General features: G+C 36.5%; 1 protein-coding gene and 1 long non-coding RNA gene across 2 annotated transcripts; both read left to right on the top strand.

Annotated features, from left to right (window-relative positions):
• Window positions 1–1,408: 1,408 nt before the first annotated feature.
• LOC112776868 (uncharacterized) lies at window positions 1,409–3,107 on the top strand. The gene is made up of 3 exons (XR_003190208.3): window positions 1,409–1,678; window positions 2,153–2,282; window positions 2,840–3,107. It is a non-coding gene; the product is annotated as an uncharacterized lncRNA (long non-coding RNA).
• Window positions 3,108–11,304: 8,197 nt separating this feature from the next.
• LOC140182355 (uncharacterized) lies at window positions 11,305–12,434 on the top strand. Its single transcript, XM_072228525.1, has 3 exons — window positions 11,305–11,592; window positions 11,675–11,738; window positions 11,992–12,434. The coding sequence occupies exons 1-3, from the start codon at window positions 11,305–11,307 to the stop codon at window positions 12,432–12,434; spliced, it is 795 nt and encodes a 264-aa protein (XP_072084626.1).
• The last annotated feature ends 6,863 nt before the right edge of the window (window positions 12,435–19,297 follow it).

Raw genomic sequence — 19,297 nt, 5'->3', positions numbered from 1 at the left:
ATATGAAGAGTTCAAGAGTTATTTAGAAGATATTTTAGTTTACATTTTTAGAATATTTTATTTAATGTATTTTGATTTTGTTTATTTAATTACTAGATTGGGCCTTATGTTTATGGGCTTTAGGGTTTTCTTTGTTTTAACATAATAAGAGGTTATAAATACCACCTTAGTTATTATAGCTAGAGTAGAGAATTTTTAGAGGTTTCAAAACCCCTTTTTGGTTTCGTGATGAAACCATGGTGTGGACAATTGAGGTTGAGGAGTCCCTCTCTTGTTACATCGGGGAATTGGGTAGAAGGTTGAGGAGTCCCTTCGATTCAATTTCCAAATTATGGCGTTGACAAGTTAGGTTGAGGAGTCCCTTTCTTGTTGCGTCAAGAAATTGGACAGAAAGTAGAGTGATTCTCTTTGTATTCCATTTCAATCTATCCATTTTATTTTTATTTCAATTTCAGTGTATCTTTTTATTCAGTTTGAATTCTCATCTTTATGTTTATCTCTTATTTCCGTATCATTTGGTATCAGAGCTCAGGTATTAGATTAATTCTTATTAATCTATATTTGTTTTTCTTTTATCATAAAAAAAAGAGTCCAGTATTTGTCGCGTCTTTCTTTTTGTTCTTGTTTTCGTTTGCGTTTCATTATTTTTAAAAAAAAGAAGAAGAATAAAGTGAAAAAAAAAACAAAAAAAAAAGAAGAAGAAAAAAACAAAAAAAAAAAGAAATTATCTTCCTTATAATTATTGTCCTTTTCATATATTTCTTTTTTTTTCCACCTACAAGATTCGAGGACGAATCTTTTTTGAAGAGGAGGAGAATGATACGTGCTTCAAATGTTCGTGATATGAAGAGTTCAAGAGTTATTTAGAAGATATTTTAGTTTACATTTTTAGAATATTTTATTTAATGTATTTTGATTTTGTTTATTTAATTACTAGATTGGGCCTTATGTTTATGGGCTTTAGGGTTTCTTTGTTTTAACCTAATAAGAGGTTATAAATACCTCTTTAGCTATTGTAGTCGTAGCATAGAATTTTTAGAGGTTTCAAAACCCTTTTTTGGTTTCGTGATGAAACCATGGTGTGGACAATTGAGGTTGAGGAGTCCCTCTCTTGTTGCATCGGGGAATTGGTTAGAAGGTTGAGGAGTCCCTTCGAATCAATTTCCAAACCATGACGTTGACAAGTTAGGTTGAGGAGTCCCTTTCTTGTTGCGTCAAGAGATTGGGTAGAAGTAGAGTGATTCTCTTTATACTCAATTTCAATCTATCATTTTTGTTTCTATTTCAATTTTAATGTATCTTTTTATTCAGTTTGAATTCTTGTCTTTATGTTTATCTATTATTTCCGTATCATGAGGTCAATGATCTAACATATAGCCTCTTTATTATGAAGTCTGCTGAACTATCTGATTGAAGTTTGATTCTCTATACCAATGAGTTTTTTGCACTTCTCCAATGGATTGGCGAAGACTTTGAATTGCTTGAACCAGTGATCTACTTCACCCATGAACTTGGTATGTCAAGGCTATGAGATATCTGCAGTCCAAATAGAACAATGATTTCCACCGTGATCATGAACATATACACCACATGTTGCCGCGGCGGAATCTGTGACCGTACGATTGGCGTCGATTTTCATCCATGGTTGAGAAGGAGGAAACCAAGCTATATGTATTAGGTTAACTTAAGTTTTAAGCATTATCTAAATTCATTCTTGACATTCTCATTTAGTTTAAGAAAAAGGATAATAGATATAATATTCCTCAGCTGGTTAACGAATTTTCACTATTAATAACCAGAATAATTATAATCACAGTTAATTTCTCCTAATTGAGTCAACTGAACTGATTGTGTAATTCTAGCCATTTTTTTTTAACAAGAAAAATTCTTAAGCTAAGCTACATGTATGTATATTAGTATATTACAGAAAGAAGCGAATACATCATGTCATATTAAATTCACATCTCCACCGAAAATTCATGTTCATATTCAAGATTTACTCTTTTTTTTGGGTGACCAATATTATTTTTCCATATATAGCACCTTTCGTTCAAACAAGAGTTGGTGAAACTTTAGAACACCTGCAAATCCTTTTTCAGATTCACTAGGTGGAACTTGCTCGGTCAAATCCTTATTCAAATCCTTTTTTCAGATTCACTTTTTGCTTTTGTTGACTTTTGGCCAATGCTTGATTCGGATTTGTTTTTGGCATTGTCCATTGCGCCCTGCTTTTGGTGAAGATGATTTCCAAGTTTGCTTTGAGAACCCACATTCTTAGTAAGGTTAGTACTGCTATGTACTTGAAATTGTTAAAAGCATGTATTTTGTTTTTCTGTGAAACACTTCTGTCAAAGGTATGCTTCTCTACGGTGTCCGATGTCAGAACCAACCTGGGATTGTAAAATCATTTCTCTGGGGGAGTTTGTATGCATCTATTTGTAAAAAGAACATATAGATCTACTATTTTTTTTGGACCATTTTGTGTTGCTGGATCCATGTTTACAAGTTTCAATTTTGTACAATTGTCATGTTTGTTGTTTTTATGTTTTATTTATAATTTTCAAATTGCAGTAGTATTTATCATATACTAAATTGAAAACTACTACGACTGTTTATTTATCTTACATGTGCTACTTCATTTTAGGTTTGTTAAGGTGGAGTTATCGAAAGAGAAATTATTGGAAAATAATAAGCAGATTTACTGATTATTGGTTTATAATATCTTGCTTGCCCATTTTTCACGTGAACTGATTATTTATTATTTGATCTCATTTCATTCCTTCCCATTTGCTGAAGGTGTATGTTTTGCAAATATTTGTGTTTTTCCTGCGTGTTTCAGGATAAACGATTTCAGAATTGACTGGAAAATGCCAGAGATTGGGCAATTAGCCGAAGTAGATTTTGGGGGACTCCTCTCCCTTTATGGATTAGTGATGGAGGCAACCAGTTTGTGACAACTTTGCTTGATTCCTTAGTGTTCAAAGACTAATAATAGATCATTTGTTGAAACAGAACCATGCAGAAAGTTGATAGCTAACATATCTTTGAATTTATTGATTGATGGATTTCTATGCCATAATTAAATTGAACAGTGTACATAACCTAAATTGATTTCTAAAATTTCAGTATATTATATTTTAAAATTTCATTTTGTTCATAAGGCGATTCTTATCCTTTAGTTGTTCATAATGCTATAATTGTTGTCGAATTTAGATGATAAGGTTGACAAATAATCATTTTAGTTGTTTTAAAAGTAAGCCACAATTTATATTTAAGCATGTCTACTTGATGAGGAAAACCAAAATGTTGATTCAGGTAGCATTTGCAAGAAGGGCACTGAAAGATCCAAATTTGAGGATAGCTCATAGTTAGGCCTTAGCTTTTCCTTTTCAATTATGTTAGTAGTTGGTAGCGTTAGGCATATAGATGCTACGGTTTAGATTTATGTATATTTTAGCTTTCCTTTTATCCTATCGCCAATAATTTTCAGTTTCTTCAACTATTTGGCATTTATTCAAGTCATGGTTGTAAACTTTATGTATATTTTAGCTTTATGTATTTGCTAACAAGGCATTCTTTCATATATAAATAAAACAGTTGGATGAAGAACAAACCGTTTAGAAAGAGTTCAAAGCTAAAGGACAAGAAATCTTTTATTTGATAATTCTCAAATAGTATATATCTCAATAGCATCACATGAAGCTTCTCATAGCATCTTTTATTTCCAGAACCGTGCTCCCTTTCTCATGAAGCTTCTCAAGCATCACAATCATATGATGATATTAAACTTTTTTTTTCAAACTAGCATTATTGACAAATTGTTTACATTTTTAGTGGGTACTTTTCTATACTTCTTTTAATATTTTCATATATTTGCCTGCATAAATTAAAACTGAATTAATATCTTTGGTTATTTTAGCATTCAACTGATATGAAGATTCAGGTTGAGTATATCCATGCATCTATGAAGTATGGACACTTCGCCAAGTTTTAGTGTCCGCGTCACATTTCGGATATGATACTCACCGACACTCGTCCGACACGCGTGTCTGTCGTGTCTAACCGTGTCTTAATAAAAAAGAAAAAATTCTTCTTCGGACACGTCTGGACACATCTAAATACCATCACGTATCAGCGTTTCCAATCTTATTCTTAAAATAAATTTAGATATAGTATATATTATTAATTATTAAAACAAAAAAATATTTTAAATACTTGATATAATTAAAATAAGTCATTAAAATTAATTAAAAAATTTAATTTATATTTTAATATCAATAAAATATCAAATTATCATCACGGATTTATCAAAAAAATACTTTATATTTTATATGTATGCGTGTCCCGTGTCATATAAGATTTTAAAATTCGCGTATCGGCGTGTCCCGTGTCGTGTCGTGTCCCGTGTCCGTGTCCATGCATCATAGTGCATACTCCAGTTTTTTCTATGTTTATTTACTCTTACCTGTGCTTTTAATTTATTAACCTCTGTGCATATGTTGACTATGAATAAGATTGCATTATGGTTTATGCCTCTGCTGCTGATTCTGATGAAAAGGAATGTTATTGTTTGATTTGAAAATTTATCTATGAAATCTTATCGACATTGACAACAATGAATTTGGTTATGATACTTGAATACAATAAAATCAAAATCGATTTTTATTCTTAATATTTCAAACACTATCGTGGTTCACTTGAGATTGATTTTTGAAGCAATTGAACTGTTCCGTCCCAGATTGAGTAGACTTTATGCCTTGACTGCATGAGGGTATTGTCTGATAGGCTTGATAAGGAGGTTGAAAATGTTAACAGGGACATTGAAGCATATGAGGCCTGTCTTAAACATTTGGAGGGGGAAGCTAGAGATGATTTTAGTGAGGCTGACTTTCTCAAGGAGAAATTGAAGGTGCTCACCAGGTTTACTATATCTATTGTGTTCATTGTCTGTGGTTCAACTCTATAAGTGCTAAGGAGGTTCCATTTTTTCGTTAATCAGGAAAATTGGAATCGAGCAGCACAAATCTAAAAGCTGAATGGTTGAATTTGCTTTGATTTAATGACTCAATGTTGCTGCATCTAGATTCGGATACTATGAATTAGACTTTGTAGTACTCTTTTCTTTATTGGAGAGAATGAATTTAGGGAGGGTTTGGTTTTCTTCTGAATGGAGCTGAAATTATTTCCTTGATTTGAGTAATTAATAATAATAATTAAGTTCTACTGCCTGTGCAACCTGTAACTGAAAACAACGCCAATCTGAAGACATGCTTCTTTCATGTTCTCTTCAAGGTTTGGTTTATCTGATTATGATCTCTTTGCATATCTTCCTATGAGCCATATTTATTTCTTAAATTAATCAATAATATACTTTATTGAAAAAAATATTTCAGCAGGCTGCAGCATTGCCACTTTACATACTCTCGGCGATAACTTTGTCATCATTTTTGTGATGACTGTCCTTCTTGGTGCCCTTAAAAAAAATTATTTCGGCAGGCTCCAGCATTAGCATCTTAGCAAAAAATTAATTGGATATAAGAAAAATAGTCAGCAATCTCTTCTCCAAAATCACAGGTATATTATTCTCTATTTTCTTAATTATATCTTTATTATATGACTTGGTGATTTATATAACTAAATTGCTAATGTAAAGATTTAATATTATGATTAATAGTTATTTAGACAATATGTAATCAATAATTCAATTTTCACTTTTTCTCTGTTCGTTGTTGTGGTTGGAGAAATTGATGTTTTGTGTGTTTGAATTTGAGAATTGCTTTTTTTTTCAGGTTTTGATAAGAATTCAACCGCTGAGTGCGACGGAGAAGGTTGTGCAAGGACATGAAAGGTGCTTGAAGCTGGAAAGTGCACAAACTTTGGTGTGGCTTAGTCACCGGGTGTAAGACTTTATCCCAGGTGCAGCTTAAATTTGGATGCTTTCTTTGTTCTTTTTGTTTGGGTATCAAATTACAATGTTGAAGTGTTTGATTATCATATCTTGAAGGTTTTATGTTATTTTGGTGTTTGGAGTTGGCTTCGGGTTCTAGTGGTGACTGGTGAGGAAAGAAGTTGAGACTGTGACTGCTTTCATTGTGTATGGTATTCTTTTCGGCCAGGTGAGGTTGTTTCTGAGTTCTCTTAGCCATTGTATTTCACTTTTTTACTATTTATTCATGGTTTGGTTTATTTTCATGATGATATAATTAATAATTTGTTTCCTTTTGCTGTTGTTATGTAATTTTTAACTATTTTTTATTGTTAAAACTATAATTGAAGCTTAAATTTTCTTAAACAATTTAATAACTTTGACTTCTATTGATTTTTTGCACAACTCAACTCTCTATTAGATACATTGTCACATTTAGCTTGCGATGTATATTCTATTTTATTCTTAATAAATCTTCATTTTCATGTGATGTAGAAATTTTCCTCAAGGAACAATAAGTGACATGGTAAATGATGCTTCTCAAGGAATCTCTTTTATCATCAATAACATAGCTAATTGTGTCTTTGTGCTTGCAATAAGTAAAAACAAAAAAGAAAAAAGAAAAAAAGAACTAGATATGAGTATCAAGTGTTACCAATGATGGATTTTATATTTGTATGTGAGGCTTTGTTTTTGGTGGGGAAAGTATATTCAGGACTATGGTGGACCAAATAGAAAGATGCCGTTTGGATGGATAGAATGGCATCCGTACGGTATTTGATGGAAATTATATGTTTGGCCCAAAGTTTAGTTTATTTGTGAACCGGTATACTATGGTTTTTTTCGGTTTGAGTTATAATTTCCGGTTTATTTTTTTTTTTGTTGGAAATGGGTTACTTTTTTTTGTTCACTATGGGTTTTCGGACGTGGGCTACTGTCGTTCCCCAAAAAAAAGTATGTAATACAAAACCCATATCTCAAAAAGCACCGACGGCTGTTCTGATGGTCACCATCCTCAGTCCGGCAATCAAATGGGGACAAGCTTGGAAGGGTCTTTAATGCAATGACGGCGACTGACTGAGAACCCCATATGCCCAGCGAAAGAAACGATGCCGACGAGAGGGTTTGATGAAATGGAGACGAGGTTTGGTGAGTCTGCAAGCCAAAGGCGGCGACTTAGGGAGAGCTCCATATACCCGGCGACAAACCTCGTCGCCGCCGAGAGGGTTCGATATTGGGAGATTGAATGGAGGAGGATCCTGATGGTCTTCAACAGTGGCGACGACGTTAACTAGTTAGCGTTGCAAATCCTGGTTGGAGAAGGAAATGGGGCTGACATGGGAGATAGGAAACAGAACACAGCCACTCTTAAGACACAGCGACATGATGAAGATGCTATCTGGCGAAATGGTGATGGCAAGAAGAAATTCGTAATGGTCGTCGGTAATGGACAGTGGCAATGGAGGTGGAAACAAAGATACCTGGCCAGCGTGTAGGAGGGAACCCTTGTTTTTTTTTGTTTGGTCGATAGGTGGGATATCAATTGGGCGATAGGGAAGTTGTTGGTTTTGGGTTCGATGTTGCAATGGGCCTGGACTCTTGCCGAGGAAAAAAAAAGAGCCAAGTATTATGTCGTTACCTTAATAATGTTACCCCAACTCCTCCTGCAGAACTGGTCAAGTAGTACTTCTACAAAGTACCCAAAAAAAAAAAATAAAGTAGCACTTCTACATGGACATGCACCTGTAAAGCCTTGATGCAGATGCAAATGTTGTGCTAATCTATCGCAAGTGATTTCAATATTTACCTTAAGTTGGGAGTTGGTATATGAGAAATATTTGTTTGTCCTTATTAAGCCGTTTTAATTACATCATAGCGAATGCAGAGAACTAATATGGAGAAATCCACTGAAGTAAAGCAGTACTAGTCAGTGTAATGTAAGAAGGCTGCAGATGGAATTCAATTTGGTTAGCAAGCTGGGACGCGAAGACATTACAAGAAGACAACACCCCTGCCGTAGGTGGTTAATAGTAAGTGTGTAAAGAAACACAGTCTATTTTCAAAGAGCGATACAACATTATCCACAAAATACAAGAAACTTGGTCTATTGTTTTCCCGGGAATTAGCACATCAAGTAACGGAATTCCCAAAAAGTGATACACACAAAGTTCATCCACAAAATACAAGTCTGGTTAACAACATAAGGATAGCAAGATTCAGGAGCTTGCGGCGTCGTTGCTCCTTCGGACCTGCAGAACTGTGACTGGCTCAGTTGACATGACCTCGAAGATCCCCACACCTCCTGGATCAAATTTGCACAGGCTGGCAAATTCTGCCCAGCCTCCGGAGATGACCCCGAAGCAACCGTCTCGCTTGCTACTAAATCTTGTGTAGGTGGCCTCGACCTCAATGTGTCCGTGTGATAGAAAGAGTGTGTGTCTCTGACCGGTGAAATGGCTCAGATGAGGAACATTTGGCTGTTTGTAGCATAGCAACAGATCATTAACAGAGAATAAACTTATTGATGAAGATACGTAAAAGAAAACGAATTGGTGCCTTACCAACAGGTGGGAGTGTAAGACGCGGTCAGTGAGGTCCATCACAAAGAATGGCCATTTGGTCTTGTGCGTTTGGGCTATCGCTTTCGCCTTGTGTGAGGAAGGATTGTTGATACAGCGGGCACGCCGGTAAGTACCCTTCGCTTCGTACGGAGGTTCCTTTGACGGTTGGGGGCAGTATGTGTTTTCGCGTCTACCAAAGTCAAAGATACGCACCTGGAATTCAGAGTTCCCCTTGTGCTTGAAAAGAAGCATGGAGTCTAAATTAATTTGGTACGTCCGGTAGAACTCTGGCCAACCTCGGGTTAATGCGATGCTGCCATTTTGCTGTTGTTTCAAGAAGCACCGATGGCCGATACACCTGCCGTTAGGGACCATCAGGGTTATGTACAGGGCCCCGCTCGGGAGTTTGTTTGGACTAATCGGGAGGGCCTGTGAAAGAACAGGAAAGTGTTGGCCAACACATTGATCATTCAGGAAGTAATAACATTGGTTGTCCTATGATGTACGTCTCGGGGGGGTGGCTTACCAGTTTGAAGCTTGGGGGCCTTATTACTGGCTTCAGAAAATGCAGTGGGCGGTGTTGCTGGTTTCGTTGAAGGTCTGTTGCAGGCCGCTTGCCCTTGTTCCTGGATGAAGACATGATCACCTGTTACAGTACAAATAACAGCCCTGAGAGTCGTAATCTAGAGGTGGTTAAATAGTATTTCAAACAACAGCACACAATATTGGAGAAACGTTATTGACTTTTCTAATAGTTAAACACTGTCAAAAATTGAAGGAATCGAAAATATCGTTAGGGTTTAGGGTTTCATCTGAGAAGGAGAAAAAATGGAAGCGAACAACAGAAACATGTGCAAAAGCTTTGGAACGTAAAATAAGGGATTCCGGAGTGAGTCATTTTTCTGCTAGTCAAACTCAGTGGTTCTACACGAGAATCGTGAAGTAAAACAAACAGGCAGGCAACGAGACTAAGGAATGATAAAAACCGTCAAGATTGCATGTTAGATGAAACATGCAGAGAAGGTAGCCAGCGCAAGATAGTCGAACCAAGGCAAGGGTTCAGCAAACAGTGCACCCCATGAAGGGATACCACCAACGAGATTGGATAATGGTTTTCCCCACCATCGAATCAAAGGCCCCATATAACAAAAATGACGATGCAAGGAAACATAGTGAAAAGATTCTTTTTTTTTGCAGGAAAAAAACATGCAACATGTACAGACGGCCTCGGCTGTTGATGATATCAGTTTCACACAATCAAATGGGTGGGATTCCGTGAAGCAACCAACAGACGGTCTAAATCGAATCGCAGTAAGGGATTCGGGATGACTTACCTGGATTGTGTAGGTTGCTGTCTGTGGACTGAGGAAACTTCGTGCGAGAGTCTCCCGGAAGAGGTGTTGGTGGTTGGATGCAAAACGACGAAGGGGTCAGGGTGTTATGTGTTCGAATGAAAAGGCGCAAGTATTTTTCAGCCGGTGTAGTAGAGGAAAACATCCAGCGTGTCCTTCATCTAATTTTTATTGGGTCATGGGCCAGGGGAAGTCCAAGAAGAGCAGAACCACATGGATCATTCCTGGTTTTTTATTTTTAACATTTTTTCCAATTGCCCTGGCATGGAAGCCAGGCCTGGAAGCAAAGACACGGGTCTTATAATATTAAACTTAGTATAGCATAAATTATATTTATATGTACATGTTACGATATGTAATGGTCGGAGTGTAATTATTAACATTTTATCGAATACTGTAATATATAAGAAAATGATATTTTTGTATATATAATAAAACATTTTTTGGACAATTTTATCCTCATTGATTTTTTGAAATTCCAAATTTCTTCTTCTCTTTTTGCAAACCCTAATCAATTCTGAGCTCTTGTCTTCTGTTTTCTGAAGCTTCGTGTGTTCTTCTTTGTGGGTTTGTGTTGGTTGATTTGTGAAGCTTTTTATTATTCTAAGACAATCTCCTTCTCCTTTTCACAAACTTTAACTAATTCTAATCTCTTCTCCTCTGTTTCTGGCTTTCTGCAGCTTTGTGTCTTCTTCACTTGTGTGTGCTGCCATTTTTCTATAGTTTTTTATTGTTTTATCACAATCTTTCTCCTTCATCTGTGCTATAAAACTCAACTCAAGGTTTGACATAATTATAATATTTTTGTTTGTTTGTATGTTGTATTTGTATGCTGCTATATTGGATATTCTTTTTTCCTTTTTGAGCACATATGTGTTAGGTACTCTTCTGTTCTCCCTGTTCTGGGTTTGCAAATTTATAGTTTTAAATATCTGAAATGATTATATTTTTAATGGGGTTTGGTTGGAGTATTATGTTAGGTTATGTTGTTTTCTCTATTTTGGTCAATAAAATAGATTATAAGTGATGATAACTAAATTAAGAGTTCTCCATTTATGTATCAAAAACTATTAGCTTGATAATATGAGTATGTGATTATGTAATGAGTGTTTTCTCTATTTGAAGTTTAATTAAAATGATAAAGAAAAGCTTATTTTTTAGTGTTGTCAAACTGGATATTAGAATTTATTTTATTTGTATGCATTTACTTTTTATTGTTTGTTAGAAAGTGATGATAGATTGTTCTGAACAAATTAAACTATGTGTTGGATATTACTGGATCATGAGAATACAATTTGACACATTAATGTTGTTTTTTTTAGTTACTTTATATATGTATATTAGGAATAGAAGGTGGGGTCATTCTTCAATTGGGCGAAGAGTGAACACATTGCCATTAAGGCGAGATGCATTAGATAACATCATTGGGGCAGGCGGAGATAGAAATTGCATATAGGAGTTAAGAATGAGTTTGAATGCATTTGCAAATTTGTGTGAATTGCTACAAGTTCAAGGTGGGTTAGACGAAGATGGTCATGTTGGCATAGGCGAGCAAGTAGCAACTTTCATGATCATATTAGCTCATCATACCAAAAATCGCAGCGTACAAGTTAGGTTTTATAGGTCTGTTGAAACTATTAGTAGGTATTTTCATAAGGTATTAGGTTCGGTTTTGCGTGTCCAACGTGTGTTATTTGCAAAGGCAGACCCTGTACCAGAGGATTGTATAGATCCTAGATGGAAATGGTTTAAGGTAAGGTGTTGCATAAAGTTTAAATTTTTATTGGTCAAGTTTACTTGTATGTAATAACTATTTTATTTTGTCCATTTGATAGGGTTATCTAGGAGCATTAGATGACACTTACATAGATGTCACAGTCCCAAGGGTGATAAATCTAGGTATCGGACAAGGAAATATAGAATATCTACCAATGTCTTAGGAGTTTGCAATCGGAACATGAATTTCGTCTATGTCCTTAGCGGTTGGGAAGGATCGACATCTGATTCAAGGGTACTTAGAGATGCAATTACTCGACGTAATGGCCTAAAAATACCTGTTGGTATGTTTAAATTAATCTTTTGATAAGTGCATTAGCTATCTATTAAAGAATTACAATATACCCCTTATAATTTTTCCATCCTTCAATTTTAGGGTCTTATTATTTAGTGGACGCTGGCTATACCAATGGTAGAGAATTTTTATCTCCTTATAGAAATGTCAGGTATCATGTGAATGAGTGGGCTCAAGGTCACCGTGCACCACAAAATCGTCTAGAGTTATTTAATAAGAAGCACTCTTCGGCTAGAAATGTGATTGAGTGGTGCTTCGGGTTGCTTAAGAAGAGATGGGCAATTCTACAAAACCTCTCATTCTATCCAATTAGAATTCAAAGCTACATTATTATTGCGTGTTGTTTGTTACAAAATTTTATTCGGATGAACATGGATGTTTATCCCGAGGAAGATGCAACTGTTTTACCAGAGCATATACTCGTAGGAGATGACACAATTGTTGATGAAGCCGACATAATTGATGTTGTGGAAAGTAGCCATGAGTGGACTCAATGGCGTGAGGACTTAGCAACTGAAATGTGAGAAATATGGAGAGGAGAACATGACACGTAGAGTTTCAAATTTTTCCTAATTTTATTATATCTGCAATTGTAGTGGACTATAAATTGTTGTACTAGAAATTATTTGAATTTTTTTAGGCATAATGTATTTGCATACTCAGGTTAACTAGTTGTATTCTAATTAAAGATACAGCTAGTTTTATTATTGTACGATTTGATTGTTTCTAATTTTATTGAATTTGGTGAATTATGTTGATATTCTACTAGTAATTATTTAAATTCTATTGCAATTGTTAATTTATTGTAGTGTTTCTCTGTTACTAATATGTTAGTAACTATTGCTATACTAAAATTCTGATATTGGCTTGATATTTATTGTGTTATTGCTGTTATAGTAATTCCTCTTTTTTCATTATTGTGCAAACTATATTATCCAGCATCAATGGTCAAGAATAGGGGGTTTTTATCTCACTCTTTTTTTTTACTTCTAATATTAATTATTTTTTAATTTAATTTATGAGGATAAAATAGTCATTTTTAGTTATGTAGTGTTCTAGTGTTTTACAACCAAACATAATATTAGACACTACACTAGTGTCATGTCTATTATTTTCAAACACTATACACAGACACAAATATTTTATGTCTATGTCTCAAGTGTCTATGTCTTAATGTTTATATCCCAATGCATATACAGACCAAACGGAGCCTAAGTCCTTAAACCCTAAACCCTAGTCCACAAGAGCAACTCCAACGCTGATTGCCCGTGTTACTATTTCTGAGACATCTAGGTCCCTAATCGTTGGAGAGAAGCTCAGGTTGGTCCCTGCACAGCTTTCTATCGATCTCAATCCCTCTGAATGGGGATTTAATAGAGCCAATAATATCTTGCCATTTGGCGAGTTATTATTTAAATATATAATTAATTAGATTAAATATTTATATTTTTGTTTAATTAATGATTTATATTAATTATTTAAATAACAACTAAATCGTAATTATTTTATTAATAATTATAATAATTATTTATATTAATTAATGATTTATATTAATTATTTATGTCATAATTAAATTTGAGTATTATATATATTGTTATATTAAATTAGTCGGTGTAAAACTAGCCGTTGCAAAGAAAGCAAGGAAGAGTGGTGAGTTTATCACTCGGGATCGTCAAGGTTTTCAGTTGGATGTGGCGGCTTCTCGTCCTACGTTCTATAACTTGACTCCCCCCCCCCCGAAATCTCCCTGGTGGTCGAGAGCACTCCCCAGTGTTCCCACTCTCCATCAAGCGTTATCAGAGCCGATAGTTAATTGGCCTGGTGATTTGAACCATCGAAAGTATTCCCGTAGAACCTAAATTGGATTCCGAAAACCATATGTCATAAACCCTACCAAACCTTTTGGGCCGGCAGTCATGCAACCTGAACTCTTATCAGGAACGGGAATGGGTGATGGAGGATATGCCACATCCGCAGAGTGATTATCGGTCCAACCTAACCCTATGCGTACCCTATTAAGAGTGACCGTCTGTATGGCAAGCGCGGTGTACTTTGATTAATATGCACAGCATACTAATATGGAAACTTATATAGTGGTATTCCGAAGTTTAAAGTAATTACGTGCTATATTACGTTGCCCCTAAAATTTATAATTATTGCTTACAAAATATATGACGATGTGCTGCAATTCATTACATTAGTTAGAAATAAATGTGTTGGTATCTATTTTTATGGCTGTCGACAACAAATTTTGATCACTTGACCAAAACTTTTAACTTAATTTGTATCGTAAATTTCATTTTAATTAATTAATGAGATGATCAGTCGGGCAAATTACGAAAAAATACTACAGTTTTTCCATAACTACGTAGTCAATAGATAGAAAATAATTAGTGTTTCAAAAATTAAGTGACACATAAAAGTTGTCACAATGAATACAGACAACATTGCATGAGAAAATATTTTTATTATATATTACAGCTGAACTATTTTTGAATATTTTAAAAATTCAAATTTATAAAATATATAAACTCTAACCGTTAGCTAACATATAAGAATTTTATGTTTATGTTTGAACTTTTGGGTAATAAAATTTTTAATTATCTCATAGTTTACAAGTAAAAAAATTACGTTATAAACATTAATGCTTTCAAAACAATGAACAAGCAGCTGAACAGCCACGAAAGTGTTAATCTGAGTCGTTGTGTAACTCAGTATACAATTAATCGGTATAATTTATTGTCATAATTCTTAGTAAGTTAAGTATTATAAAATTTATTTCATTAATCTTTATTTAGATAGTTACAATGAATAATTCTTTAACAGTTTTCCGATTATAATTAGCCAATTAAACAAAGAATACATCCAGTAAATATAATTAAATTTTTTTCCCATTATATATGCTAGGGGGGCTGCTATGAATTGGCAAAAAAATATGCGGTGGGACTGAAACCATTTTTTAAAATCCAAACTCTGGCTTAACAAAACCAAAAAAAAAAAAAAACACTCCAATCTGACCTATTAGGCACGAAACCTTTTGGCTTCTAGAAGAAGACTTGATCGAAGGGTGACGACACATATTCCTAAGGAGTGGAACTCTGACTACATTGATTAATTAATTAGATAGGATATGATTCATCCTTCATATCCGCTCGATTCACACGCTATCCAGCGAGTTGGTGTTGTTGTAAGTTGTGCTTCTCAGAATATCCCCTTCTTCTCCGTTGGTGTCTGGACGAAAAAATGGCCGAAGAAAAGGCGAGAGCTGCTGTGGCTAGGGTTATCAAAGCGACAGGAGAGCCCTCGCGACCGACTGTAGGTTAAAGCTTCCTCTTCTGTTCTATCCAATATTGCTGATCTCCCCGTATTTAGTTTTATCTCTTACGCTCTGTCTTGATATACCCATATCTGCAGCGTCTACCATTACCAAATGATCTCATCCCCAATGCTTGCAACCATATCTACATCACAGTCGCCGACGGGTCAAACCGTACTTACAAGATTTCATGCAGCCCCAAGGGGTCGAGAGAGATCACTCTCGGGAGGGGATGGCAAAGGTTTTATCATGAATACAAGCTACAACCTTCTAACATTCTGCTGTTCAAGCACAAGGGCAGGGACGACTTCAGTGTTCGCATCTTTTAGTCGCCGGGTGTGGAGAGGACGTATGTTACGTCCGGTGGTGACTCCGACGACATGAAAACCCCCCAGGTGCCAAGGAAACGTCCACGTGCTCCTCCAACGCCCCGGCGTCGAACGGGGTGCATCAATGTCCCCAGGAGCGTGGCTGCAGACGAGGTGGAGCAGACATTTCGTTCCGAACACCCCTTCTTCATCATGAACATCACAAAAAGGCTGTTGGGCATCCAGTTCCTGGTAATGGCTTTTCCTCTCTACTGTATATACACCTGTTTTGTTGGCAGTATTTGTGGTCCACGTTATCTGTTTTGTTCCCCTGCTGTTCCCTCTATTGAAGGTAATGTTGCGGCCTAGGTGGTCGACATTAAGTGTTGTTCTTTTGTTTATCCTTATTTTGTTGGCATATGTGCTGTTGTACGTGGTCCACATCTTCTGTGTTCCGATGTTGCTTAGTTGTTAATGGTTGGCTATGTGGTGGAGCAGTTGTTGAGTTGAAATTCATTAGACAAATTTGTTGGTAATGCATGCCTTGTCTGTTGTTCTTAAATTCCAATTTATTAGGAAACAAGCACACAATTGCATGCCAACATGTTCATAATGCCATCATCAATACTGGCTATTTCATTCTGGTTGACTTCATGCACATTACATTCATGTTAAACATGCCTTTAAGTACATCTCCTTCTCATTTTTTGTTTGCCCAGCCAAATGTGCCGCACTTTGGAGAGGACGTCAGCGATGATGTGATTTTCACTCTGCGTGTAGGGGATATTTCCGTCCGGGTGGTCTACGGCAGATACGGGGGTTGAATGTATACTTTCACACTCTAAATATCAGTGGTTGAAACTTTGATTTCCTGTGATTTTGCCAACTTTCGTTTTCATACATACATAATCACAAACATGACCTAAAGTGATACCAGATACACAAATGATTAATACATTTCATTTTCAACATTTCGCTTGTCTTACATCATTTCTTACAACTAAATAAAGAAAATATCAGGACAACAAACATCACACATATGCTCCACCCAATTGGATTTTTTTAACCTCTAATGTTTCTATCATCTTCTCCAACAACATTATCCTATTTTCCATGTCTTTGTTCCAGTGATGCTCTTCACCATGCAAAATTTGCTCCTGCCCCAGGTACCTTGTAACACCAACACCAAGACCAGCTATGTGCTCGTCCAGCCACAAAAAATACTTGCAACATGGTTGTCTTACCTACACAAAATCAATCCTCAAAGCTCAGAAAATCAAGAATTGAGGATAAACCCTAACACAAATGGAGTTACACAGATTTTCTTTGTATACCTTATAAAAGGGACATCCCAGAAACAATCTGTTCGGATTGCTGGTCGTCCTCGACATGAACAGGATTGCATTTTCTCCACAGAAGCACTTTGGTGACACGCCCTCTTTTCCATCATTGCCGGTCAGAACTGAGCCTCTTCTCGAGCTTGAGGACACACCTTCGGATGCCATGGTCGGAATGCTCCCTTTCTTCCTTCTCCCGCTACACCCTCAGACTGCATTCGAAGGATTAGGGCTCCTGGATTTCATACATTGGGGATGGGGGGAGAAACGGCAGCGTTTTTCACTCTGGGGACAAATTTGTCCTCTTTTGGAAAGCCCATTCGATGTGGCAGCCCGTTACGGCCAGCTCAGCGCCACGGAGCCACGTCACCATTTTTCGTCAGGACAAATGGAGACACTCTAATAGAGGGGTAAAAATATCCAATTTTCTAGGGGGTCAGGGACATTTACGTATTTCCTAATCTTCAGGGATGAAAATGTCCACGGTAAAAAAGGTCAGGGACGAATTTGGGGAATGGATTCTCTCCATTTTTTTAACAATTGAGGGAGTAAAGTGTGATCTCTCACCATTAGTTTTATAGGTGGGACCAAGAATAAATATGAGAGAGAAAGTAATGGAGAGTTAAAGATCACACTTTACACTCTCAATTTTTTAACAATTGAGATGATCCATTCCCACGAATTTGTCCTTTACTCACAGATTGAACGTTCTTGCTCTTTGATTGACAAGGGAGGGTCCCTCTGAATGGGGACTCTTGTTGCACAGTAATAACATGCCATTTGGCAAATATTTATAAAAAATAAACAATAAACAATTATATAAAATTTTAATTAATTAAATAAATATATGTCAATTTATTTTATATTTTATATTAACTATTTAAATAATTATTACTTAAGTTATTAATAAATCACAATTAACATATTAATAACTATCATATCTAATTGGGTTAAATGATTAAATTTGTATTTAACTAATGATTTATATTAACAAATGTGTTTTTCCCTGCACGGAATTAATTAACAATAAGAGAAGCAAGGCCCGGTCATGCCGTCCAACATTGTTTATCCTTCCGACGGGGAAGTAATACAAGTTTCATTATCACAAAATGGCAGTCATCGCAAAAGGCATGTTAATAACAAGAAGACGTGGCAATAACAAGAAGACGCATTGTCGACTACAGTTGTCAACCAAGACACTAAGCAAAGGAACCACATCATGTTGCGAACGACAGACGGCCGGTATTCGTAGAACTATGCGATCACACGCAAAGGGCAGGCGCACATAACAAATGTGTGCATCCGCGGACTCAAGTACATCCTGCACAACCGTGACTATGGGATGACTGTTCGGAACGACCATCTCCTCCTGGTAATTGCGCCGGATGAACACCACGCATTTCCTCCGCACATTTATGCCTCTCCTCCAACACTGATAACCTCAAACCCAATTCATCCCACTTGGCGACGTCAACTAGTGCCCGCCGACGGAGCCTATGGATCTCCACCTTCAATGCCTGTTCCTCTTCCACCAGTCGGCGGATTGTGCCCTTATTCTCGTGCCTCACGACACCAAGTAACATTTCCATCCCCCGCAATGCCCTCCTGCCTCCTCCAACTCTTGTGCCCTTGACCTCAACTTGACGTCTGCAGTTAAGTGCACCATTTTTGCCGTGCTCAACTCTGCGCGGAGAGCCTGGATTGTACCATTCAGATCAGCCTCCCTTTTCACAAGTGCAGCCTCAACCATATCATAATCCGAACAGATTTTTTCCCTGCAGACAATGTCGATCAGATCCGTGATGGACAGTTTCGCGAGATCCTTGGTGTTCATGGTGGGGATCGGTCTGGGGCGGGTGGAGCGGCACACACAGCAAGTTGGTTGTAAACGCCGAGTATGTGATAGACAACGCAAGACGCTTATCACCTGCTGTGGAAGGGGTTCAAAATGGGTGCTATAAATCATTATGCGAACGGGACCCAAGCGCATCTTCCTTAATACGTTTCGCATGGTTACCGAGGATCGTCTCCCCCTAGGCAACCATTAAGAACAACCGTTTTTCGTCACTCACCAAACTTTGTTCACACACACGCACGGGTGGCCTTGTGTGCCCCCATGAAGTGAAGATCACGCGCTTCCTGTCTAGTCAAACGTCACTTTAGTAATCGAAGAGTTCAGATCAAATCCCCCCTCCAAACAAATATGATTCGGCCTAAGCTATAGCCAACAGATGCATTTATTGCTAAGCCTGCGGGTACTCAATACGGCGCACGTTTTCCCATATTTTTTTTGTTTACCAATAAAACCAGGGGATTATTACCTTAACTATTTATTGAAAAAATAAAACGGGCACATTAAAATAAAAGAAATTAATACGAACTAATTTTATTTTTTAAAACTTATTTTTAGATTCAAAATCTAAAAC

The sequence above is a fragment of the Arachis hypogaea genome, chromosome 19 (assembly GCF_003086295.3).
Source record: "Arachis hypogaea cultivar Tifrunner chromosome 19, arahy.Tifrunner.gnm2.J5K5, whole genome shotgun sequence".
In the NCBI taxonomy this organism is placed as follows: Eukaryota; Viridiplantae; Streptophyta; class Magnoliopsida; order Fabales; family Fabaceae; genus Arachis; species Arachis hypogaea.
Note: the sequence above shows the minus strand (reverse complement) of the source record. Positions and strands in the feature narration are given on the sequence as shown.